This window comes from Fulvia fulva, chromosome 7 (genome assembly GCF_020509005.1).
Source record: "Fulvia fulva chromosome 7, complete sequence".
Lineage (NCBI taxonomy): Eukaryota > Fungi > Ascomycota > Dothideomycetes > Mycosphaerellales > Mycosphaerellaceae > Fulvia > Fulvia fulva.
The window spans coordinates 2,355,415-2,381,099 of record NC_063018.1 but is presented as its reverse complement, the minus strand read 5'-3'; the positions used below and the strand labels follow the sequence as shown (position 1 = coordinate 2,381,099).

General features: G+C 51.5%; 5 protein-coding genes across 5 annotated transcripts; 3 read left to right on the top strand and 2 right to left on the bottom strand.

The window, feature by feature from the left end:
- Nucleotides 1–6,966: 6,966 nt before the first annotated feature.
- Nucleotides 6,967–14,268, bottom strand: CLAFUR5_10283 (Serine/threonine-protein kinase tor2; the record flags this gene model as incomplete). Its single annotated transcript, XM_047909431.1, has 1 exon — nt 6,967–14,268. One exon carries the CDS (start codon nt 14,266–14,268, stop codon nt 6,967–6,969), a length of 7,302 nt encoding a protein of 2,433 aa, XP_047764448.1.
- Nucleotides 14,269–14,685: 417 nt separating this feature from the next.
- Nucleotides 14,686–17,148, top strand: CLAFUR5_10282 (U2 snRNP-associated SURP motif-containing protein; the record flags this gene model as incomplete). The annotated part of the gene is made up of 1 exon (XM_047909430.1): nt 14,686–17,148. One exon carries the CDS (start codon nt 14,686–14,688, stop codon nt 17,146–17,148), a length of 2,463 nt encoding a protein of 820 aa, XP_047764449.1.
- A 298-nt stretch (nt 17,149–17,446) lies between these two features.
- On the bottom strand, nt 17,447–19,006 carry CLAFUR5_10281 (FAD-dependent monooxygenase OpS4; the record flags this gene model as incomplete). Its single annotated transcript, XM_047909429.1, has 3 exons — nt 17,447–17,598; nt 17,666–17,854; nt 17,905–19,006. 3 exons carry the CDS (start codon nt 19,004–19,006, stop codon nt 17,447–17,449), a joined length of 1,443 nt encoding a protein of 480 aa, XP_047764143.1.
- Nucleotides 19,007–20,569: 1,563 nt separating this feature from the next.
- On the top strand, nt 20,570–22,534 carry CLAFUR5_10280 (uncharacterized protein; the record flags this gene model as incomplete). Its single annotated transcript, XM_047909428.1, has 1 exon — nt 20,570–22,534. One exon carries the CDS (start codon nt 20,570–20,572, stop codon nt 22,532–22,534), a length of 1,965 nt encoding a protein of 654 aa, XP_047764144.1.
- A 1,506-nt stretch (nt 22,535–24,040) lies between these two features.
- CLAFUR5_10279 (uncharacterized protein) lies at nt 24,041–24,458 on the top strand (the record flags this gene model as incomplete). The annotated part of the gene is made up of 2 exons (XM_047909427.1): nt 24,041–24,351; nt 24,407–24,458. 2 exons carry the CDS (start codon nt 24,041–24,043, stop codon nt 24,456–24,458), a joined length of 363 nt encoding a protein of 120 aa, XP_047764740.1.
- Between the last annotated feature and the right edge of the window lie 1,227 nt (nt 24,459–25,685).

Below are 25,685 nucleotides of genomic sequence, written 5' to 3'. Positions count from 1 at the left end.
ACTATAACACTAGTGCGCCCTAATAGAAGGAAAACTGAGAACTTATAGCAAGGAAGCTATTAGAGAAGGAGAGGAGGTTTTTACCTAGGAACAGGTTTCCTACCTTATGTAGTAACATATATAGACATAAACCCGTATAGGCCGGAGGGCACTATAACGGGTAAATAAATTATCTATCTATCTATATACGGTAAAGAAAATATAGTTAGTCTATCGGCGCTATCGCTAAATACGACATATTCGAAAGCCCTTATTAAGGCCATTCTAACGATCTATAAAGTAGGCTACTACCCCTAGAATTAAGGGAGTTCTACCTTGTTTAATTTAGATAGCTTGAAGTTCTCTTTACCCTATTTCTTTAGCTCTATAGCTCTAAACGCCGCGGAGGTGCCTAGCTACATTAGGCAACTCCTAGGCAATAGTAGCCTAGGCTACGGCACTACCGGCGCCTACGGCTCTATAGGCGAAGCTCCCCTAAGACAACTAGTAGCAACTTATAGAGGACGTAAAAAGTATAGAAACTAACGATTAGCTCCTATACCGGTCTCTATAGGTAATAATCACTTAGCTACGTACGGCGCTTATACTATCGTATTACCGAGGGTAATAAGAAATAAGGACGACGTCTTAGGCGATTAGTAAGGCTACCCGGAATCAACACCCCTATAGCTAGGTATCGGTCGCGGCTTCGATACTAGGCCCCCGCCTAACGTACGATATAGTTACGATCCGTATTATAGTAAAGGAAGACTAGGCCGAAGTAGTAAAGCTATCGAATAAGGAGCTCGCCTAGCGAATTAATCAACTAGAGGTAGTCGTAGGGAACTAATAGTCTAACGGTACTCTATAGATCTATACTAGCTCTACTACTACTAGGAGGCACCTAGAGGTATAGCTATAGTAGGTATCTAAGGTTGCGGTATTAGCGAAGGTCCTAACGAAGTAATTTACGATCCTAGTCTACGATATACCTAAAGAGTTCGACCTAACTAACTAAGGTCACCTACGTACTCTCTAAGAGGACAACCCGGTCACTCTTAACTCTCTAATCTAGAAGGCGACTTAGCTCTATAGGAAATGGCTAGAAGGTAAGAAGGCCTCGGCGCTAATCGTATAGCTATAAGACGCGAAAGCGGCGGATCTAGTAATAGAACAAGGCCTAATCTAGTAATATAGCCTTAAGATAGTAGAAAAGTACTCCTTATCCTTCCGTGTCCTCTAATACTTCAAATGCTAATAGTATAGACACTAAACCTATACGTATATAAACAAGTAGGCCTACTCGAACTATATAGGAGACTATATGTCTAGGGACTATACATTAGCTACGAGGCGGTACGCGAACTGTCCGGGGTACTACCTATCGTATAGCGCGGAATGCCTATAGCGGAAACTAGCGAAAAATAAGGCAATCACAAACAGAACCGTCGCCCTAAGATTCTACGGCGACCGTAAGGCTAGTCTATACCGGAACTAGCTAGCGGCGGTCGGGTATAAGCGCCCTAGGGCCGAGAATAATATAAAGGATACGTAACCTAGGGCGTACGGGAGGCTACGTACTCTACTAGTTACGGCGAGGGAATCTAACTAGGCCCGGGTCCCCTTTAATATATAACTAATAGGCGTAGACTAGGACGCGCTAGGTAGTAGTATATAGGACATTTTAGAGGAAATGATTATCGATAACGATAACTAGTCTCGATACGCTTAGCGTTATCTAGTATAATGTTAGCTATAGTAAGGATATAGTATAGAACCATTTCCTATATAAGGCGGACCCGTACGTCTACTACGTCCTAGTAATCTAGGAGCTATAGATTAACCCGTACTATAAGAGACTAACGACCTACAAGTTACTAGGCTATACGACATACCTACGAAGCGACGGTAGACCCCGTACGTACTTCTATATTAGTAAGGATATACTAGAATCCGAATAAGAGGTAGTATACTACGTAGACAAAGAAGGCGGGGGAGATATTACCTCCCTCTACGTAGGTAGTACTTAGATACATAACATATATATATAACCGCTAGCCTCGAGGTCTAGCCGCGACCTAGGGGTCTACAGACACCTAGACAGTGCGCTTAAGAGACAAGGGTGCCACATTGTAGTAGGAGACTTTAATATATACCACCCTTCCTAGGAAAGCCTTATATAGCCGCACCCTATAGCCGACGAAGTACTCGACTTGATAGCGAGCAACGTAATTGCCCTTAATACCCCGAAGGACCTAGGCACCTAGAAGAGAGGGGGACTCTAAGGCACGATCGACCTCTCCTAGATCTTAGATAGCTACTACTAGATAGTAACCTACTATAGGATCGAACATAAACTCGAGGCGTCGTTAGACTATATACTAGTCAGGACCTCTATTACGATATAGATATAATATATACTAGCGAGAACTCCTAAGCTAAACTAGGGAAAGGCCTACTAGGCTAATATCTAGGTATACCTCGACGACTCCGAGAGGCTAGTCTAGATCGCGTAGTAGCAATATAATAGTAAAGACTAGATAGACGAGGCAGTCTAAGAGTTAATAGACGAAATAAGAAAAGCGACCTTACTTTACGTTCCGCTTACCTAACTAACGACATAGTCTAAACTATACTAGACGCCGAAGTGTACTACGATAGTAAGAGAAGTAAGGAGAGCCTACCGGGTATAGACGAGTAGCTATAGCGAGGAGGCCTAGAACGTATATAGGGAGGTATACTTATAGAAGAAAGCTATAATACGGAGGGAGAAAGCAGTCGGCTAGAGAGCTATAGTAGAAGAAATCGCCGACAAGCTAGCGAGGATATAGAAGCTAGCGAAATAGGCCCGATAGGACCCTATATAGGGCCCCTCCTTCTCTATCCTAGCGCTATAATCGCCTAGTAGCCCGGTTAGCGACCCGGAGGCTAAGGCGCGTCTACTAGCTAGTAAGTTCTTCCCGCCCCTAGTCGAGGCTAATCTAAGCGATATAAACAGCTCTACTCCCCTAGCCCCTAGTATCGCGGTCTAATAGAATGTGTCCGAGGGAGATGTTACCGCTATACTTAGGAAGTTACCGGCGAAGAAAGCTCCGGGGCCGGATAGGATCCTAAACGAACTACTAAAGAAGTGTAGAGATCAACTAGCCCTAGTAGTCGTAGCGATCTTTAACGCCTACCTATAGACCGGATACTACCTAACGGTATTTAAACAATCGACGATAGTAGTCCTACGTAAGCCGTAAAAGGAAGACTATACGTAGGTAAAGTCGTACCGCCTAATTACGCTCCTTAATACTCTTAGGAAGGCGCTTAAGAAGCTAGTTATAACGAGACTCTCCGAGGCGGTAGAGGAGTACTCCCTACTCCCGGACACCTAGATAGGTACGCGCCTATAGCGGTCGACGCTATCCGCGATAGAACTTATCACCTCTTAGGCAAAGGCTATCTAGTATAAGAATAGGGACAAGGTAGCTTCCTTACTTAGCCTAGACATATCGGGAGCCTTCGACTACGTATCACACCCGCGGCTTCTCTACATCCTAAGGTCGAAAGGACTCCCTAAGTGGCTTGTCAACTTCGTACGGTCCTACCTCCAAAACCGTAGTACGTCGATCCTGGTCGGCTAGTACAGAAGCCCATTTCAAGCAGTCCACACTAGAATCCCGCAAGGCTCAACGCTAGCACCTATTCTGTTCCTCTTCTTTATAGCGACGCTGCTCCCAGCCCTAGAATCCTAGAACACCGCTGCGAGCGGCTTCGTAGACGACACAAACATCCTAGCGTGGTCTTCCTCGACTAAGGAGAACTATAGGCTACTAGAAGAGAAGCACAAGATCTGCGAGGACTAGGCTAGGAGGCACGGGGCTCGGTTTGCCCCAGAAAAGTACAATCTGATACACTTTACGCGCCGGCCACGGTTCCACAATATGCAAGCTTCTATCTAGATATAGGGGCACACGACTAAACCGGTAAATTAGCTTAGGATCCTCGAACTATAGGTAGACCCGGCGCTACGGTAGAGGAAGTACGTATAGGCAATATTACGGAAAGCTAAACAGAATATAGTATTATACTAGAGGCTTACTACGTCTATATAGGGGGCGGACTTTTAGTAGTTACGACTTCTATATACGGCTATTATACGGCCAGTCCTTACCTATAGTAGCTAAGTGTAGTCCTTAGGCGAGAGGGCCTACCTATTAAAGGGACTCGTCGCGCCGTTAGCGAAGATCTAAAACTAATGCCTAAGGAAGGTCACTATAAGTCGATACTAATAAGGGTACTTAAGTACGAGACCGCTATACCGCCGATCGACCTATATATCTAGGGACTACGGACCTCCTACTTAGGTAAGTCGGTATAGTACCTAGTATAGAAGGTCATCGCTAGTATAGTCGTAAGGGCCCGCGAATTAGTACTAGCGTATAAGGGCATTCGACCCGGAAACAAGCCGAACTACCGAGTAAGGGACGAATAGCTAGGAATATAATAGGAAGGTAAGAAATCGTTTATAGAGCAACTATAGAAAGAGAGGTAGAACAACTAGGTTATAGGGTATAGTAGACGCCCTTAGCTAGCGGGATAACCTAAGGAATAGTTAGCTACGAAATCCGCGGTTAAGTACCCTCTAAAGCTTATCTACTACCGCCTTACGAGGGTATAGAGTAGTATAGTAACCTAACTACGAAGCGAACATATCGGCCTCTAGGGGTACCTATTATAGAGGAAGGTTCTAGAATATACGAATACTAGCTACCTCTACGGCTATTACTCCTAGAATATACGGTACGTACTCCTTACCTATCCGAGGTAGTCGCTAGGAAGGGGGGAGTAGATAGTAAAGGCGAGGAACTAAACAATTAGGGCACTTCTTAATAACGTTAAGGACCTACGGCGCATTACGAACTAGATACTAGAGAAGGGCTAGCTAGAATAGTACCGCCTAGTAGAAGTAGTATAGGAAGAGAGGATACGGCGTAGCGCGACGAGACCGGCTAGGAGCGGGGGCTAACGGAGTAGTAATATAGACTACGTACGTTTAGAGGGAAAGCTAATCTAGATAAGGAGAGGTCGGGGGCGGGAAGGGTTTTTACCTGTTCGGGGTTCCCTTTATATATAACAATAGATATATACCTATATAGGCCGAATAGGGTCCTAGAACAGGGGAATGACAAATCTATCTATCTATTTATAACGTACTTTACTACCGAGCGGGCTACTTTTACTAAGAACTATACTACTTCTACTTTAATTATAACGGTATCTTAATACGACGACATTATATAGAATCGTTACTAGGAGGACAATTCCTCTTTAGATTCTTTGCTATCTAGCGAGTCTACTTAGCCGGAAGGAGGGTTTCTTTATTAATATAGAAGACGCGCTAACGCGCTAAGTCCCGTACGCGTTATAAGTACTTTAGCTTTAACGGCGTAAAACAAACTACGTTAAGAGGCTATAGGATATACGACGAATACGCCGGTATATAGAGCGTAAGGATCTTATAGTCTAGATAGTAGTCCTTAAAACCCTAGTTTAAATAGCTCTTATAGCCGTCTAAAATGAGCAACCTATAGCTACCTATAGAACGCGCCTCTATATACGCGTTAAAGTGCTTTAACTACTCGAGGCCAAGCACGTTGTTTGTCTATCTGTTCTCGGAGACCGTAAGCTTCTAATTCCGCGGTATATCTACCTCTTCGTACTATACTAAAATATAGACGCGCCCTTTATAGATAATAAAGGGCGGGGTCGAGTAGCTAGCGGCACAGATGCTCTAAATGACTATAACCCACTCTCTATTACTAGGCTAAGTAGCCGTAGGGCGAGAGCGTCGTTCTGAGCTAGTAACGACTTTTATAGAGCTAATCACGCCTATTGAAAAGCTCGTCTTATCGAAGTTATAGATATCCTCGTTATGTACGCTATACTTGGCAATCGTCTCTTATACAAGCTTGAACCAGGCGCTTATAACTTCTAGATCTTCCTAGAGTATTCTCTAACGGTCCTTCGCTCGGTTGAAGGCCGTTTTGAGCTCGGTAGAGCGCGAAACGAATCTCTCTACCTAGTTCTTACCTACCGTATCCGCGTCGCGTTCACCGAGCAGCTTGTCCGCTATATCTGCTACCTCGCTAAGGGTAGGCGCGAATCCTCGCGAATCGAGGTCGAGGATATATCGAATAATCGTCTGTTCTTCGGTTGACGTAAGTTTGCACTAGATAGGGCGAGTATCGACGCGAGGAGTGATTCCGTGGTACCGGCTAGTTAGCGTCGAACAAGGTACGTAATATGCTGTAGCTGCGCGTAGGAGACTCGGAAATTGGCCCTGACGATAGGCTGAGAGGGCAAGAGCAATTCTGTCTTCTTTATTAGACGATTGTATATTGAGTTGTTGAGACATTGTACGATAATCAAGAAGTTGGTCGTGCCAAGACAAAATTCCCAGCTCACTAGTGTTCCCAGCTCACTGGTGCTTTACGTTATCTAGAATAACGACGAAGATATACTAACTTTTGTGAATTACGCGTCGCAGGTCGAAACTCGCGAGTGCACGTTGCGGGGCTGACTTCTACGTCCAAAGTGGAGGAGGTGAAATTAAGAGAGAAGCCGAATCGTGGAGACATCGGGCCAGATCTAGGCGACAGTCACGAGGACGGCAGGACTTCATGGTTACCGTGAGTTCTTCCTCGTCCATCGGACGTCGGCTTCAATCTTCGACGCCGAGTTCATGTTAATGCATTGTATTTTCAAGCTACGCTCTCGCTATGCTATGCTGTCTTATGCAGTGCTACAGCTGTGCTGCCTTTCAAGCATTCTGTCGCAGCAGCGAGTCGATCTGCTGGCATGAAGACCACTCCGGTCCATGTCTTGGTTAGAAAGCACCCGTACCCACAACGCCTCGCTGAATCATACCATTACAACCCATCATGGTAATATGCTTTCCCTCCACAACGCCACTGAAGTCACGAATCACACCCACCCTCACTACCAGAAGCTGCACCATCCTATGTAGTGCTGGCACAGGTTCTCCAGATTGGTCGCTTCGCTAAGAAGTCGCTCCACTTGTTCGATAATAGTGAGCTCGGTCTCCTTCTTGAAGTCGCGTCCAGTCAGCTTCTCTTTCACTCTGCTGAGGACCTGTAGCGCACGAGCGTTCTGCACTTCTTTCTCGGCCGGGTCATGGTGTCCATTGAGGCCGGGAATCGTGCTGACGCGGCGATTCGGTCGGTATGAATTGTTCGGTCTGTCTCCTGGTGGAGCATTCGGATCGCCGCCCATGACCGAAGGACGACGTGCCGTGACAGGATCGGCTCCGGGGGCTCCCATGATAGATGTGCGGCGTTCAGATGGGAAGGAGGGCTCTGGAGGTGACTCGCGGGTGCCGAGGCGCCACGTCAGAAGTGGATCGTGGATGAAGGCTTCCAGCACAGCCATCAAGCTCTCTTTGTTGCCGCGAAGAAGGCGCATGACGTGCTCGCAGGTTGTCCTGAAGGAGCCTTCGATGTTACTAACCTCCATGGCGAAGGTCAACATTCGAGTCAGACGGAACGGAACACGCTCAGGGTACTTCTCGCGATGCATGGCGACCTCGAAACAGTCACCGAAATCGATGTGCACGATCTTGCCAGTGATGCGGTCGAGCATGAGATTGCTGGGGTGACGATCACCGAGACCAAGAATGTAGCCGACCATGGACATGACACCTAGGGAGCGTGTGTAGTTGGTCCTGCGGTCCAGCCATGCTTCAGAAGACTTGCTCTTCAGCCATAAGACTCGGTACAAATCCTGGCCGGTGGTGTTGTCGAGTGCGTAGCCAAAGACTTCGACCTTCTGCATTAGTGTGAGGTTATCGTAGTCAGGAGCCATCTGCAACATGATCCGATGTTCAATGTTGAGCAGAATCTTGCGACTCTCGCGGTATTCCCTGATCAGCACGTGCAGTGTATCGGAGTTTGGCACCCATCCGAGCAGACCAGCCGATGTTGACAGAGGAATGCAAGCGTAGCGTTGAATGTTAAGATGGCGCTTGAGACACTCTGGGTCTGTGGAGAGCAAGGTGTTGACAAGGCCAAAGAGCTGCATGACTCTCTCATCCTGTCGGATGTCCTCGTGTCCCTTGATGATGAAGTCGTACTTGACGCCATCACTACCTCGCATCGTCAATTTACGAGGCCGCTGCTTGGACGAGATGACGGTTGCAACAGGATCAAAGCTCTGGATGCTGATCACAGGCTTTCCAGATTGGTATGTCCCGGGAATGGCCATAACCAGGTCGTGAGCATTCTTGAGCTCTGGTGAAACGTACTGGAGCTCGAGACTCATCAGCTGTGGGAGCTGCCGTGCAATCCTCTTGAACACGCCATAGTACAGGTCCCACGCCTGATTGAGGTCGCCAATCTCATTCGTGCTCTTGTATGCCTCACACCAATCCCTAGCTTCGTTGAGGTCACGGCCGAATGACTGGATGAAGGAGATCTCGCGAAGTGTTTCCGGACCTTTGCGCAACATCTCATGCAGAGGTTCGAGCGTGGCAAGCATGCCTTGGATGTTGTGATCGCCAAAATACAGTCGAGACGCCTCCTCGAGACCTTCGTGCCACTGCTCGTGCCAGAGAACCGCGATCCTGATAAGCTCATGACTGACCAGACTGGCTTGCTCAACTAGCTTCGGAGAATGCTGCCTCATTGCCTCCATGATGCGACCCGCAGACCTACTACGACCAGTCACATCGCTCTTCATGCTAACAGTCAACGGATAGACCAAAGCTTGAGGATGTGCCCGTCCTATATCGACAAGCAAGTTGTGAATACTCTCGCGGACCAGCCGATTCGGCTGATTGATTCTAGCAATCAACTGAGGGATGACCTCGAGCCATGTATCCACACTGACGGTTGCAATACCTTGAACGACAGCGTGTGTGACTTCTTGGTGAGCGCCATGAGCAAACCATAGAGTCAGCAGACGCAATGTGTCTTGCAACGAGCTCGTCGAGCTTAAAGCAATGCTCTTGAAGAAACCCTTGACGGCCGGCACCACATGTTCTGACACGACGTATTGCGGCACATCTGCTTGATCTCTGCCCTCGGCTGCAGTCATCGAAGTAACGACTTCGAAGTTGGAAAGAGCCCAAGCATGCCATGCCTTGTACCAGTTCTCGTTGTATTTGGTGGCAGAATAGTACGCCTGGAGTACGTCTTGAACGTGATCAGAAGACCAATCGCCGCCATGAAGCTTGACCTGCCAGTCACCTTGCTTGAGGTAGCAACGCGCAAGTAGCATCTTCCACTCATCCAGCTCAGCCTTCTCCCTTGGTGAGATCTGGTGGCTGTTGGCAGGTCCGAACGGTCCATTGCTATGCAGACCACTCACACCATTAGCGCTGTTGTTGAGAAGCGAAACATGTCCGGCGCCATTGATAGTTGGTGCTGCAGCCATAGCAGCGGCGTTGCGCTCCTGATATTCACTCTTGAGGCGGCCAGTGAACTCACGCAGTGCAGAAAGCGCTGCGTCATGCTGGTCGTTACTCCAGAGGAACTTGAAAGTAGCATACTGGACAGGGTACGGTGCACTCTTGACCTTGCTCCAGTTCTCTGGGTCAGACAGGAGGGTTCCTATGCTTCCTGAGCTGCCAAGCAAACTGTTCAAGCTCTTCTCGGCAAGACCGTTTCGTCCGGCTTTTCGGCAAATCGATGCGAACTTGATGTACATCTCGACATTTTCTTGGGGTGTGATGACCAGGGCGCGGACCTTGAGGTTGCGCTGCCATACCTCGACATTACGCTGGCAGCCGCGTAGACGCTTTGTCCAGGTCGCCCGCATGCGTTCTTGCTTGTCGGGGTCGTTGGAATGCTGCTTGTAGGAAATGATTTCCTCCAGCTCGGCCAGCATCTGCACGCGCACAATGACGCTATATGCACGAGTATAGCTTTCGCCAAGCAAAGCGCTCAGTTCAGTGTCTAGTCCGTCTCGCGCCTTGTTGATGTGCATGTGAGCATCGTCGAAGTGATTCCTGTGGATGGCGAGAATAGCACCGAAAAAGCTTCGATCAGGAGTATGAGCCTTCATGGCGCCAAGATAATCGTCCATGATGTCCCATTGCCCCATGCCCCAGGCAGCGGCTGCAGCCAGTGGAGCTATGTGTCGCTTGTTCTCGGGCGATGCAGAGCCCCACTTGTCCTGCGCGATCTGAGACAAGGTATCCCATTCTCCTAGAGCATGTAGACAACGCATCTTGCCCATGATGACCTCGAAGGAGGCGTGGTGCGGTCCTCCCTCGTTCTCTTCACGAGCTTGGTAGGCCATAAGGGCCTCTTCCCAACGTTGTAGCTTCTCGAACCAAGTCTCCTTCAGATCGACGTCGTTGTAGCCTTGCGCCTTTCTAAGGATGCCAAACGCTGCATCAGTCTGCTGGAGTTGGTTGTTGATGGAGATCAGAGCCTCTACCGCACTTGCATTCTGCTCGGCGTTGAACTCCAGCTCTTTGTAATGAAGAGCTTTAGCAAATGCATGGCACTTGCCGGCATACATTCCAAGAGTTCGGACGTCGATGGGTAGTGCCTTGTCATCATGCTCCATGAACTCTGCTAGGTTGAGTAGAATCTGCAGAATCTCGGGAGGAATGGCAGGGCTAGTAAGTGCAGTCTCGATCGAGCGGACGAGCTCTTCTTGGTACTGATCGTAAAGCTCTGTCCAGCAGCTCACGAAGGCACTGTTGAACAGACTACGCGCCAATGGGGCATAGATGCTTGCCAGGTTCGTGCAGGCCCTGAGCGCCTGCTGTGGGCTTTCCCTCAGCAACTCGACCGAGAAGCGTCGCATCCACTCCACCCAATCCTCCTTGGTCGATTTCTGATTCGCCTCCCAAGCATTCTTTAGATGCTGCTGGTTGACGGCGAGCTTCTTGGTGGCAATCTCGGTAGGATATTGATCGTCATCCTCATCCCCGTAGCGCTCATCCGGACTCAGGTCCTGCGGTAGTGCTTCGTGCTTCTTGAGCTTGGTGATGATGAGGTTGTATGCCGTGTTGTTGATGCGCTGCTGCTGTAAGACCTTCTCGATGGTTGGCACAAAATGCAGATAGTCCTGGCCTAGCTGGAAGACCAGTGCGCACAGTGACTCCATAGCGACCGGCTTCAGTGTTGCATCGTTGCCTTGCAGCACACGCGACAACGGGTGGATGATCTTTGCGGCGAACTCGGAGATATTGACCTGCTTGCTCAAGCGACCAACGGTCTCGAGCGCTGCTCTTCGCACATCTCTGTGTCGGAATCGGCCGTCTGTGGTGTCAAACATACGTACAATGACCGGTATGATGAGATGCATGTACTCTTCGGCGCTGGCACCGAAGACCAGAAAGGCGTGAAGAACTCGCTGGCAAGCCGCGCGGCCTGCTTCTGTGCGGTTGTCGGCATCAAGAACTCCCAGCATAAGAGGTAGAACGTCCGCCAGGTACACCTTGAATTCGCCTTCCAAGCTTCTAGCTATGCTCTCGATCAAACTGAGTATCGTGGCTTGCAGCTGAGTGCTCTTATACCAGTGATCGCTGATGGCGCCGAGAATGACTTTGAGGTGGGGGCGAATGTGCTGTCGAACGATCTTGACCAGTAGACTAAGCTGATTGAAGTAGCCCTCGAGGCGGTTGTCCGATGAGGCATCTTTCAGCACGCCGACAATGCCAGGAACAACTGTACCCAGGAAGGGCACGCACTTCATCCCCATAGTGGCGTATATGTTCATGACTGCCTCTACCACGCCAGAGTGATATTGCTTGAGAGTATCCTCCTTCAGCATGTTCATGAGAGTGTTGATGACGACAGTCGGATAGTAGTCCTCATTGCTCGGCGTGATGCCTTTCATGATCAGAGTAACATCCGACTCAGCCTCGGCCTCGGCTCTTAGATTCGATTCTGGGGACTCTTCAATGACTTGTTGGTGCTTGTAGGGATCCAGTGCTCCGAGTATACCCATCAGGCGAATGGTCTCGCGCCTCAAGTCGCCAGGTGGCTCATTCTTGACGATGTTCACGAGGATAGTCAACAAGTCAGGATGGTCCAGGAAGGGGTCGATGACATAGCCGCTGTTGCTGGCAAGCTGTCCAAGAGTACACAATGCTGCTTCTCGCTTCTTGGGTGAGGCCAAGTCCTGAAGACTGCGCAGGATGATCTTCATGAGCTCTGGGATGTACTTGACCATTTCATCCCCGCCAACGCTTGCAAGATCGCCAATGGCTTTCAGTGTAGTGGCAGCAACATCGGCATTACTGTCCTCGGCTTTGGGAAGGAGGACCGTGACCATGGGATCGACGTAGGGCTTGATAAGCTTGCTGCTTGCAGTAACCAGATGACTGATGAGCTGTGCCGATTCCCGCTTGTTATTCGGGTTATTGGAATACTCAATCTCAGTCAGTAGCTGGATAAGCACCTTACGGAGCGAAGGAAAGACGTAAGCAGGATTGACAGCAGTCAAACGACCGATGATCGTCATGGCTGCTTCTCGAATCGAGAACTTCTCGTCGTTCAAGGCTAGGAAAAGTGTTCGAACGTTCTCAGCTTTGGCCAGGTGCCTGTCGAAGCGTGCATCGAGACTGGTAAGCACAGTCTGACGGATGTCTGGGTGTGGATCTGCCACGCCGACCGTGAGAAGCTTTTCGATAACGTCGGACACGACTTGTATGGCGTGGTGGCTGGTCTGATGTACGATGGGGTCCTTCACAAACAGCTGACAGCAGGTCAGTGCAGCGGCTTTGCGAATTGTCGAATCGTCGTCCTCCACATATCGGATGGCAACATCTCGCACGAATTCGTTCAGTACGTGGCCGCTGAAGTCAAATGAGCCGAGCGTGTGTAGAGCCAATGCAATCTCCTGGTCCTTGTGCTCCTGGTGCTGTGGGTCCTTTTGATCGCGCCACTCCTTCGTGAAGATGGGAGGCAAGCCCTTGCCCTGCGTGGGATGTCCCAATGTCTGAAAAGGCTGCCCACACAGTGTACGACTGAGAAGGTCGAGAAGCTTCTCCTGAATGGTAGGCTTGACAGGCGGAATGTAGTGAGCCATATCGACCAGGGCCTGCGTCAAGCCATCGGACAGACCGCACGCAAAGATGGGATCTAGCAGTGCTTCCATGTACTTGCTCAACGTCTGCCCGACCGCTATCGAAATCATGCTGATGCATTCGAAAATAGGCGCCTCATCGGAATGCTTCGTGCGATTCTTGACTGACAGAGCATCGCGGATGTGCAAAAGGATGGTATCAAGATATGGTGCGATCTGTGATCCTACTGCGTGGGCAATCTTACCAATGGCAGCAAAGGCCATATTTCTCTGCTTCGGGTCCTTGAGAAGAGTCTGCAGATGCTGCATAGAACGTGCGAGGTAGTTGTGGCAAAACTCTTTGGGTGCGTAGGCAGCGAGGAGTGGAAAAATCTCGACCACCGTCCGGCGAATGGTGGGATCTCTGTGTTCGCGATACTGCTGTATGAGGACGCGCTCGCATGCATCCTTGTACTTGGTGCCGTGCATGAACATGCCTCCTGCTATAAGCAACTCCTTGTACACCAGCAGGGACCCATGTATGCACTCCACAGTACCTCGTCGGAAGCCGTCCTGAGCACCTTCGAACATGCGGGTCAGACATGTCAGTCGCTGCTGTGGGTCGCGAGCTGACAGGATGGTGAAGCATTTGGAGACGACCTCAGCAGATGTCTCTCGTATGACGACCTTTTGATCTCTCAGGCCTTCCCAAATGCTGACCAGTATGCCGGGGATGTACATGTAGAGCAGCGTCGAGCTGTTGCGCGCCAGCTCTCGCAGAATGAGGACCGCGGCGAAGCGTCTGTTCTCGTTCCGCTCCGAGGTGAGCCATTCCAGCGCGTGCTTCACCTCGGCCTCCACCAGCTCAGCAGTCAACGCTCCTCCAGGTGTGGCTAGTCGTCCCAAGCACTTGGCAGCCACGGTCATGGCCACATTGTCGTTGCCCTCCAGCGTCCTCTTGATGTAGTTGCTGAACTTGGTGACCTTCTGCGCCGCATCGTCGCCCTTGAAGTCGATCAAGGCGTTCAGGGCATACAATCCTCCGATGCGTTCGTTGCTATCGTTCCCACTGAGGATCATGGCGACCATGCGCGAGTTGACTTCATTGTAGTAGGCGGCGAACTGCGTCGGCTGCAGTTCCCTAAAGGCAGCATTCGTGTGTTCGAGCAGGCGATTCGCCGCCGTATGTCGCGTGTTCTCGTGGCGGCTCCTCAGGTCGTTGAAGACTGGGTCCAGCGTGTCTCTGTACGCTCCCGACATGGTGAAGGGAAGCGACAGGACTGCTGTTGTGGGTGTGATGGTGTTGTTAGATTACATCGTCCGGTCCAAAGCCCATGGTTTGCTGTCGCTCCAAGCTGAATACTGGAAGAAGATCACTTGAACGCCGCCCGCAGTCTTGTTGGTGGCAGCCAGCAAAGTGGTAGAGACAGTGTTTCCAGCCCAGGCTCGGCTCACATCAGGATTCAGGTGCTGGTCCCGCCGGGCGGCAGATCCGCGGTGCGCTAGGCAGGGATGCTTGAGCTTAATCTGCCGCGGGAGAGCTTTCGAGATTCCCTTTCAGCTTACAGCTCATGCGCGAGCTCCAGACATTCACTCACGTTACATCAACCACCCTCCAGGCGACTTGTCAGTGCGACTAGGACGATTCCACTGTCGGAACGAACACATGATCACGCCATGGCCGACGAGGAACGAGCTGCGCCGGCAGAGTTTCCAGACGTGCGGGAGAAGCTAGCAGCACCCAAGAAATTGTCGGCTTTCGAGAAGGAGCGTCTGGCAGCGCAGGAAAAGAAACGACGGGAAGCGGCCGAGAATGAAAAAGCCCTTCGAGAATTCCAGGACTCGTTGGGTGGAGATGAAGAGGATGAAGACGCGTTCGATGGCTTCCCGCGCTTCAACAAGCCTCCTGCTGCACCACAAGGAGGATTTGGGGGACTGCCCAGCAGATATGGAGCGTCAGGACCGAGAAGTGGACCGGGCTGTTTGGGACCAGTCGCTGGTGTCGTCCCTCCCAATCTGAAAAGAAAGCGTGCGCTGGATGAGATGCGCGAGGCTCAGGAAGCGAGGCGAGAGCAAGAAGATCTGGCTGCATTTGCTAGTAGAAATGCGGCGCGGCCGGCCCAAGACTCGCGAGACACGCGCGACAGAGATGAGGAAATGGAGCAAGAGGTCGCACCGAGGCCGACAGTGCAGCTCTCGTCTCTCCCACCCATGACACGAGAGGAAGATGTCAAAGCGCTGCTCGGGCCATATCTGCAGGTGCACTCGGTGCGGCTGCAACCACCTCCCAGGACAGAGTACGGCGCGAAAAGGTCGCTCACCGCCATTGCTGAGCTATCATCTGAGACGTCCACCACGCATATCGATGCAGCTGTGAGTGCGTTGAAGGACAAGTATCTTAGCGCCGGCTTTTATCTGTCCATCTCTCGCCACCTCCTTTCGACTTCGTGGCACGGTAATTTGCCTTCTGTGCCAGCAGCAACATCTGCGGAGCCATTTGGAGCGCAGAAGGTCAACAAAGATCAGCCAGCTCGGTTCAACATGCGCAATGCGCCGCCGCCATCCGACTTTGCACCTCCAGACTCTTATGATGCTCCAGCCAGACCGGCAATATCGGCAAATGCCACAATTCACGTGCAGCCGCCAGTAGACATTGCGACCTTGCGGGCTGCACACACGATCGTTGACCGCTTACTCTCGGAGCCGGATGCTTCTCGAGCTTTGGAGATTGAGGCAATGCTGATGTCGCTGCCTGAAGTGCAAGACGATGAGCGTTTCGCGTTCCTCTACAACTCGAGGAGCACAGCTGGAGTATACTACCGCTTCTTGCTTTGGGGTGATGGCGATGGGTATGACTCCATACAGGCTCGCAAGCGTGCTGCACAAGGACCTGAGCGAATCCTCGACGACGTCATCATTGACTGGGTACCACCGCATGAAGAAGTGCCTTTTGCTGATCTGTCCAGCCTTGGCGAAGTCATCGATCACTCTAACTATGAGTCGAGCGAAGAGGACAGTGACGACGAGGAACGACGGCACTTCAATCAGAGTGGTCGTGAAGGGCAAGGTCCGCCGCCGCCAACTGAAAGGAAGCATCTCACGCCGTTACAAGTCGCCAAGTTCGCATGGCTGTTGTCCAGAATGCCCTCGTCTCACACCAAATTACGCAAGGCCGAAGTAGGCGCAGTCACATCCTTTGCCATCAACAATGCAGGTGCAGGTGCTGAGGAGATCGTGGACATGCTTGTACTGAATGTCGAGAAGCCGTTCACTTCAACCCAGTGCGCGCGCTTTGAGAAAGAGGATGTGAACCAAGATGAAGACGATATGTATGAGCCAGACGAGGAGTTACCGACATTGGAGACGACCTCTGCGCCTGATGCTGGCAAGACCGGAGAGGAGAAGGATGATCCTTCGTTGGCGAAGCTCGTTGCATTATACCTAATTAACGATGTCTTACATAACTCATCCACAGCAGGAGTACGCAATGCGTGGAAGTATAGGCAACTCTTCGAGAACGCCTTCAAGCGGCAGAAGACATTCGAGCATCTTGGCCAGCTCGAAAAGGACCTCGGTTGGGGACGATTCAGAGCTGAGCAATGGCGAGGCAGGATACGTGGGCTGTTTGAGGTGTGGGAAAAGGGTAGTGTCTTCGCCAGTGATGTCTTCGAGCAGCTCAAGAAGAACTTCTTTGAGCAGCCGGTGCAGCAGGACGAGGAGGCAGAGAAAGCAGCGGCAGACAGCAAGAAGCTTGAAGAGAAGCGTATGGCACGGTTCAAGAGAGTGGATGGAACAGGCACTCCTGCAGATTCAGAATCTCCTGCTCCAGCAGCAGCCTCATCAAATGTGGATGGTGAACCTTTAGAAGACCTGGACGGTGCTCCGATGGACGATCTAGACGGCATACCGATGGACGACCTTGACGGTGCTCCACTTGAAGACCTAGATGGACTACCCGCAAGTGATGCGCGGATGACAGATGCGCCACCTGCCAAAGCGAACCCTTCGACTGCACCTCAGGCGCAAGACACGAAAGGCGGCATCTCACTGAAGTCCAGCAGCGGCGCCAAACCGCCTGCAACTGGACCGAAGCGAAGGAAGCTAGCAGAGGATATGTTTGCGGACAGCGATGAGGAGTAGGACCCCGAACGTGATGTCTCTACACAGACTGTGCTGGCTTACTACCGTAAACCAAGTCCATGGAAGTCTTCAACTCCGGCAACACCACCATCTTCAGTGGTTCGCACGCCGAACGCACAACAGTCGAGCCCAGCGGTTACGCAGCCTGACGTCGTGGACGACATGTTTGCGAACAGCGACGATGATGAGGAATAGGATCCTGATGTTGATGTTGTTTTCCGTGAGGATTCGCCGCTTGCTGCTACTTGAATGGAGCCGTGGCTAGGAGCTGTCGAAAGGCTTTCACTCGTATCACGGCTTACACGGTCGTGGAAACACGATGGCCCATCAAATTATTCTCCGTATTCAACGCTGTTGTGGAGACACCTCGACTCGCCTCGAGTTTCTTCTCTGTATCCGACCACACGTTATATGAGAAGCAAGCATCCATGACCCGGATCATAAATTCACCTAGCGAAGGTCAGTCACACACGATGAAAGGTAATTCCTGCGATGGGACTTACGTGATGGGACTTACGTGGAGGTCTTTCAGCGGCGTCTGCGCCATTGATCCTGCCCTGCTCGCGGATCCAGTCGATCCTTTCTCGCCGAATCTCGTCCAACATCCTCAGCGTTCCAGGTACGTCCTCAGCAGCTAACGCATCAGCCAGCAGCAAGCCCAGCGAGGCAGCATCCTCGATAGCCTGCGCGGCGCCTTGGCCAAGAACTAGGTCGGGGTCAGCATGAGCAGTCGGTCTTGGTCAAGGGTCTACTCACATGGCAAGAACGGATGAGCAGCATCTCCAATCAAGGCCAACCTTCCCTCCGTCCAGCGCTTGAGATGGTTCATGTCGAGCAGCGGCCATACCTTTAGATCATCACCCGCACTTGCCACAAGTCTCCTCGCAGTCGGGGAAAACCCTGCGAGTGCCTGCTCCATCTGCTTTTTACTCCCCTCTTGATCCCAATGCGTATGCGAGTCGCCCCTCTCCGCCTCGTCCTCTGCAGTCGGCACAAATACTGCCATGTTATACGTCGTGTTTCCCCGACACGGATACATCACGATCCTCTCCCTCTCGCCCCCAATCTCAGCGAAATAGCCCTCCCTCTTCAAGACCTCTAGATCCTTCAGTCCCGGATCCTTAGCCAGCACATCCCGATCTACAAGCCACCTATAACAGTCCTTCCCAAACCCATACAGCTTCGCCTCAGGCTCAACATACCGCCTACAAAAACTCCTATTCCCATCCGCCCCCACCACCACATCACCCTGCAGCACCCTCCCATCCTCCAACACAACTCTGCCACTCTCCACATCAATCTCCCTTACCCTCACCCCCAACTCCAACACTCCCGGCCTTCCCTTCCCTTTCGCCTCCGGCTCAAGCACCAACCGCCTCAACTCATCATGCAAATCCCGCCTATGCGCAAGCAACCACGGACTTCCATACTTCTCCGCCACAATCCTCATGTCCTTATCTAGCACGACCTCGCCGGTAGCATTCATGGCTACCATGCCATTGCAGTCGTTGGCCCTGGCCGTGGAGGGATCCCAGCCTAGACGGAGCAGGATCCGGGAGGCGTTGGGGGAGATCAAGAGGGCGTTGCCGGTTTCTTGGAGTTGGGGTTGTTTTTCGAGGAGGTGGATGTGGTGTTGGGGGCTGAGGCGGCGGAGGGTTAGGGCGAGGGTTAGGCCGGCTATGCCGGCGCCTATTATTGTTATGGTGAGTGGTGATGGTGGTGGTGGTGGTGGTGGTGACATGGTCGGAGTGCAAGGGGTTGGAGTCAATGGAGTGTTTTCGTGGTCGTTGACACTGAACTTGCTGGCTGGGTGTGATAGGGCAAAGGCTTGAGAGTGATGGGGCGCAGGCTTGTGCATTCAATATATTCAATTCCAATGTCATGGGCTCTGTCAAAACGCGCAACCTTCCACCATCCAATTGACAGGCCAATGACTACTCGGTACAGAATACAATGCGGGATGCGGATGGAAAGGCAGACACGCAAGACACGGTCGAAATATAGAGGCCGAGGCGGCGGCAGGAGGATGTCTGCAGTGTCCGTGTTTGCTACAGCAGCAGTACCTGAAAGCGGCCCTCGGCGATATGTCGTGCATCATGCATCTCACGATCCACCCGGCACCGGAAGGGACTCCACCTGCTTGATGAGGTGGTCCACCAAAGAAAGCTTCTTGCTTCTTGGAGAAGCGTGAAATTGGTGATGGGAAGTTGTGCAGGGTGTAGGATTGTAGTCGCTCTGAAGCAAGGTGAATGAATGTGCGAACGCAAAATAGAGTATACGAGGTATGCCAGTTGTTTGTGCAGAGTGACTTCGGAAGGAAGTGATCTGCGGTCCGTACACTACATGTACCGGGGCGCTGTCCTCAGTCGAAACGAGTACCCGCACGCCTACCCATGTGGTCCACAGCATCGATATTCCACGGATGACGATGCCGGACGATGCAGGTGGCCAAGGGCTTCATGCTCGGCCTGGGGCCTACCTACAGTATTATAGATGGCCTACCTACCAGCTCGTTCTGCGCCTCCTTCTTTGCCTCTACCTCTTTCGACAGTGCGACCTTCGGCTCCTCTGATGCAGCATCTGGCCGATGACCCGCTGTGGTCCTAGCACGTCTCGTCCTCGATTCATCATCCAGGTCCTCGATTTGCTCTTCATGCAAAGCTTGCAGCCGCGGTGCCGGAGAGGTTTTGCCTTGCGATAGCAACCGTCACGCGCCAAACTAGAAGTTTGTTGCGCGTGGTGCACAGTCGCACGTTGCGTTGTGCACACCTCCACTAAACTTAGGCCTACTCAATCAAGCATCGACTAATGTCACCTAGACAACAGTTGACTTTCATTGGGCTGTGCACGACGTGCGACTGTGCACCACGCGCAACAACCTCTTATCGCTCTGTTTTTGCGAGCGCGTGAGGAGACGTCCAACTCACTCCACACAGTCAAAACTCGCCACACCTGTCAAAGGAGACATGTTCAGATGTTATACTCGTGCTGCCCGCCCACCTCCGAAATCGGAGCACGTGCACTTCCGGCCACTCCGATCGCCCGCCGCCGTTACAATAGACACAGGTGACAGCACATCTTCTCGTACTTGTTGCAGCACGTCCCCTCTTGGCTCAACTCTTTCCACGTCGCCGACTCGCCATGCCACCACCGTTCTGTCGCCGTCGTGCTAAGAACAGCATCGCGCGGCGGTCTAAGACCTATCCGGCCGAGAACCTTCCCACCGAGACACGACGGTGGCGCTACATCACCAGCAGCAATGAGCAATCTCTTGTTGGTAGTTGGTAGACTTGACGTAGGCCAACTTCGTTTTCTCCAAGTCTGTTCGCTTGACCGCGTGTTTTCTGTTGCTCAGTGTGCTGTTCTTGAACATGCTGATATCTTCGTAACACCGCGCTGCACCGCTGTGACTGCAGACACAATGCCTCGACACCACGCCGCCGTACTCCGCCTCCTGCTGTACTTGCAATGCTGGATTCTGGCCGTCTATGGAACTGGCGATGCCACTGGACACGCGCACGACCGTCTCGGACTGGCCTACGCAGAGCAGTGCCAGGCTCAACTCTTTGCCTATCGACACGCCTCTTTGTCGTACTATTCAGTACAGCCAAGCTCGACCTCATATTTTACCAGCACCATCGTCGCGCCGTCGTGGGCTCCGGGTACTACCAGCATTGCCAGCCTGACAACTCTCTGTGACGGACACCCGCGAGTGGTCGGGTCGACAATTCGCACCGAAGGACCTTCTACTAATCTCACCAATGTCTACACCAATACGAATGTGTACCCGCAGAGCACTGGGTACAAACCGCCGCCATGCTCGATAGGTCCCAATGACTGTGCGCTGTTGTACAGCTCATGGACGCGCAGATATAGCCAGGTTTCCACACAGTCCGGCTTTGCTGGCCTTTTGAATCCCCCATGCACCACGTCTACGCCGTCTATGAGCTACTCCACGAACTCGGCTGGAAAAGAGTGTAACAACTGTCAAGTTGCAGGTAGCAAGGCACGATTACTATATTGGCCCATCACTACTGTGCCTGGCTCTGGGAACTTGTGTAATAAGACTGCTATAACCATCCCTGGCACGCGAACTGCCGACGGGCCTAACACATTCGTTACAGCGGGTGTCACCATCACAAGCCCGACTATTGGAGTATCAATTGCAAGCCTGTCTCGCGTCGATGGGTGTGGTTCAACGATCGCGACCACCATTATCCCAGTCAATCCCGAGGAGATATCCTCAGTGCGCGGCAATAGGGCAATGTTCACCCACATGCCATTCAACTTTGCCGATCTTAACTGGCACTGTCCAGACGGCGAATATGTCACAGATGATGGCCACCACAACTGCTACCAAGAGGTCCCTGCTGCGGCGTATTTCGAGGGCACTTCGAATTGGGTCGGCTTAGATGCCATGAACGTGGACTGGAGGACGCAGAAGAATCTGACTATCTGGAACGACTATCATCCACAATTGCTGCCACCAGAGACGATGATGGAAGCGGTGCACAGCATTTGGGGCAAGGGCTGCAACATACATCCGGACGGAATTTGGGACCCACCAATCGCTCTCCAGGAGGCCACTTCTGTCGTGGTGCCTACAAATCCATATGCCGTCCCTACAGAATCTCAGCAAACGTCTACTAGCACCGCCGCGCCTGCTACATACACTGCAGAATATGCCACGCAAACTGCAGACAGCGGCACAAGTACAAGCCACGAAGCGACGGCCAGCACAGCGTATGTGCACGAGTCCGCACACCCTGCACCAACAGGTGGATCCCCAGCAGAGCACGATCAACCCGCTCATTCCGTGAGCAAACCACCGTCACATGGAGGCGGTGAACACGACCAAGGGAACAACGGGGGAACTGGACACGGAGCCTCATCTTCTAGTCCGGTAGTCGTCATCCATTCCGTCACCTACACCCGCCAGATCCAAAGCAACGGAGCTGAGGTGTTAACCAACGCTCAGACCCACTTCACGGTCCCCAAAGGCACAGCAGGCAGTCCGCCTGTCGTGATCATATCTCAGAAGACCTACACCGTCAGCACGGCGCCAGGTGAAGGGGCTGGAGCTGGGTACTATCTCATTGGCGATGGCACTACCTATGGCAGTGATGGTCAACAGACATCTGAACCTTCGGTCCATACTCAGTCGACTTCTGGCACGGACGAAGAAGACACAACTCTGGCAAGTGACAGACGGTCTGGTCCAACTTCTACATCACCTAGTGGTAATGCTGCGACGACTCAAGGTTCGAACCAACCATCGTCGTCAGCTGCGTTGCAGGGCTCGGCTGCATCTGGGTATGGCATGCCGTCATTCATGCTGTTGACGACTCTGGGCGTGTTGGTCGTGCTCACACTACAGACTGGCTGAAAGTTCAGTTTACTACATTCCCACCAAAAATGTGCTTGCGCCTGCGAGGTTCAAGTTCTGTAGACAACATACACAGAGAGGAAGTGTCGGCCCAGCAGCACCATCTCGAGTATACATCGGCGTTCCAGCCCGACCTCGACGCGTCGAAAGCGGCACCGTCAGAGCAGGCACACTGTATCGCGGAGATGTGATGATTGGCCACAATTGGACCCACGACATCGAGCCGAATGCAGGCACACATATGAGCAGAGGCTGCCCCCGACCGCGTTGACGAAGGAGCAGCACTTTTACATCTCATATGTGAGTTGACGAGTCACTTCAATGGCAATACTATACGGGTCGTGCAATGCCCGCCGCAGAACAGCAACGCCTCCACAGGGGAAAGGTGGAAGAGGAGCCATACTGGGACAACCCACATGTAACATTGGTCGCTGTTCATAGAGGTCCACCGCTCCTAGCCAGTATGCCGCGATACATTCGTGTAAGCTACGGGCATACGATATACAAATAGACAAAGCGTTAATGCATAATATGTTTACGTCAACTTGGCCACTTTGCCGGAGCCTCGATTCTGGCAGTCCCCTCAGATCTTCGATCGTTGTGCGACCAACAAGGCTACAGCGATATACGGAGGAAACGTCTCATTTAGAGAGTTCGTAACTTCCCGCCCGAGAGACCGTAAGCTCAGAACTGCGATGGGTCGTCAGGCGATCTCGCGAATCCAACATTCACATCATCACTCGAGGTCCCTGGTGCAAGCGACTCGCTATACCCACTATCGCATGACCTCAAGCGACGACTCGTCTGCTTCGGAGTCATGGTCCCGCCACTGCTTCCAATCGCCCGAACCCTCACAACCTCATCCATTTGCATACCCCTCAACACAACGCCCTTGAGGTCCGGGGTGAAAAGGATAGGCTTGAAGGCAATTGCTTGATCATCCTGTTCGTCAGGGGTGACGAGATCTCTCAGCATGTCAACGATAATATCCATGACCTCTACACCCACTGCGCGCTCGAGACTCCTCACATTATCTATGATGCAGAATACAGCACCGCACGGCGCGGTCCGGACGAGGTACTTGAAGAAGCTGCACAAGTAGGACAGGTTGCTGTAAACCAGGTTGTCGTGATGGTCGTGCAGACTCGTCACTTCGGTCCAGTCTCGAAGGTCGTAGTGATGGGCGTTGAGGAGTTGCCATACGATAGATCATAGGCTGAATCCTCGAGACGCGCTGACACCTGCAATCTTTCATCCAGCATGCACGTCGCACGTCGTGATGCAGTTCGCATCGCCTGGCGCGTCTGCTATTCTCGTCCTGCGATGGACTCCCAAATGCAGCGTCTCGGCGTTTGTGCTCAGCTTGGTGTCGCAAGGATGCATATAACAGGGCCTCGGAAGATCTTGGTCTTCACCACTCCTTCGTGCACGCACTCTCCGAGAGGATCTTCGCTCGTCTGCTAACACCGTGCAGTCGTCCCGACGTCTTGATTACTCTCTGATATCATGTCTGAGGAAGGTGTTGGGAAGCGGAAACCTCCACCGCCACCGGGAGAGAAACCGCAGCTTGTTCAGAATGACTCGCGATCCCAAGTTGCCGTTCGCAACTACGAGAAGCCCAGCGAGAGTGAGAAGACGACAGGTTTAGACAAGCCCAGTGACGAGAATTTGATAGATGGCAGCAATACCTCGGATGAGAACGCTGAACATTACAAAGCTGACGATTTCAGATGGGACAGCTATGGAGCTTATCTCGGCGGCAAGGCGTTTCTTGACTTCTACACCCGGCTCGTGAAGAACAGGTGGGAGTGGTTTCGGTCAGACAGAGTAACGTCCATCCGTTTTGGTGATCTTTGTAACCTTTACTACCAGCCAGGCTATGACGTATACGAGCCGGAGAGCGAGCAACGAGTATGGAGAGTGACCAAGGTCACAGGAGGCCGGCCAGTTCTGTGGCACCTATGTTACGGACCAATGGATACTGACGAACGTAGAGGGGCCAAAGCATCGAACGGCGATGGCACCGTTGGAAGCAAGTCTCGGAACGAAGACGATAAAGCTTCAGACAGTCTGATCAACAAGCAAGTCATTCTCCAAGGTTTGCAATCAAGCCTTGTCACAAGCAAGCAAGTTGGAAGCCTATAGCTTGGTCAGTATTTTCAAACAAGCAAGCGGTGTTCTCTCCTTCGTTTGCAAGCCTTGTGAGCATGTCTGTGTCGTTTTGTATTCAACCTTACTATATAAGCTACGCTCTTCGGTAAGTACGTAGGCGATATTACGTGGGGCTTCGAAGACGAGCTTGTCGCTATTAAATCGGTTAAAGAGGCTAATCTACTACTATAGCGAAAGCGAGGGCCTATCGGTAAGCTTTACTACGTACTATATTTTATTAACTCGTTACCTTAGCGCCTAGAGCTATTAGACCAACTACAACTTAACCTTATTACTCTAACGAAGCCGGACAGCGCTTAAGATATATATACGGTATTATCTACGCTATCGAGATACGCTAGAATAGCTATATCGATAGTACCGAGAGAGCCGCGTACCTAATACTAGCTATCGACAAGTTTATACGCCAAGAAGTCGATAGCTAGTATAACTACCTACGCCGCTATATAGAGCGCGGTATAGAGCCTAGTCGTAAACCTCCTTCGATCGTACGCGATGCCCTTACCGCTAACGATTAGACTATTATTAAGCGATATATCGAGATCCTTTAGCCGTTAAAGGACGTAACGATAACTCTATAAGGTAATACCGGCGGTAACTTTAGTATAATCTAGTAGGTACTACCTACTTTCGCTCGCGTAATAGAACACTTCGAAGAGTAGCGAGAGAGGTATCTACTTTAGCTACTACGACGTATACTACCGCGGTCTCGAATATCGGCTAATATAATACTTAAACAAGTATTAGATAAGGAGCTCGAGCTACCCTTAACCGTAGAGGGTTACTTCTCTATAGCGATTAACCTTACTTCGTAGAAGATAAGTAAATACTTTATACGATTAGACGATACGCCTATATACATAGTAGTAGTTGTATTATACCTAAGAATAAAGTAGTATTAGCTTAAGTATAACAAAAGCAATAGCCGCTTCGGTCCTACTAATACGTAGATTATAGGCCGTAAGAAAGAGGTAACAAA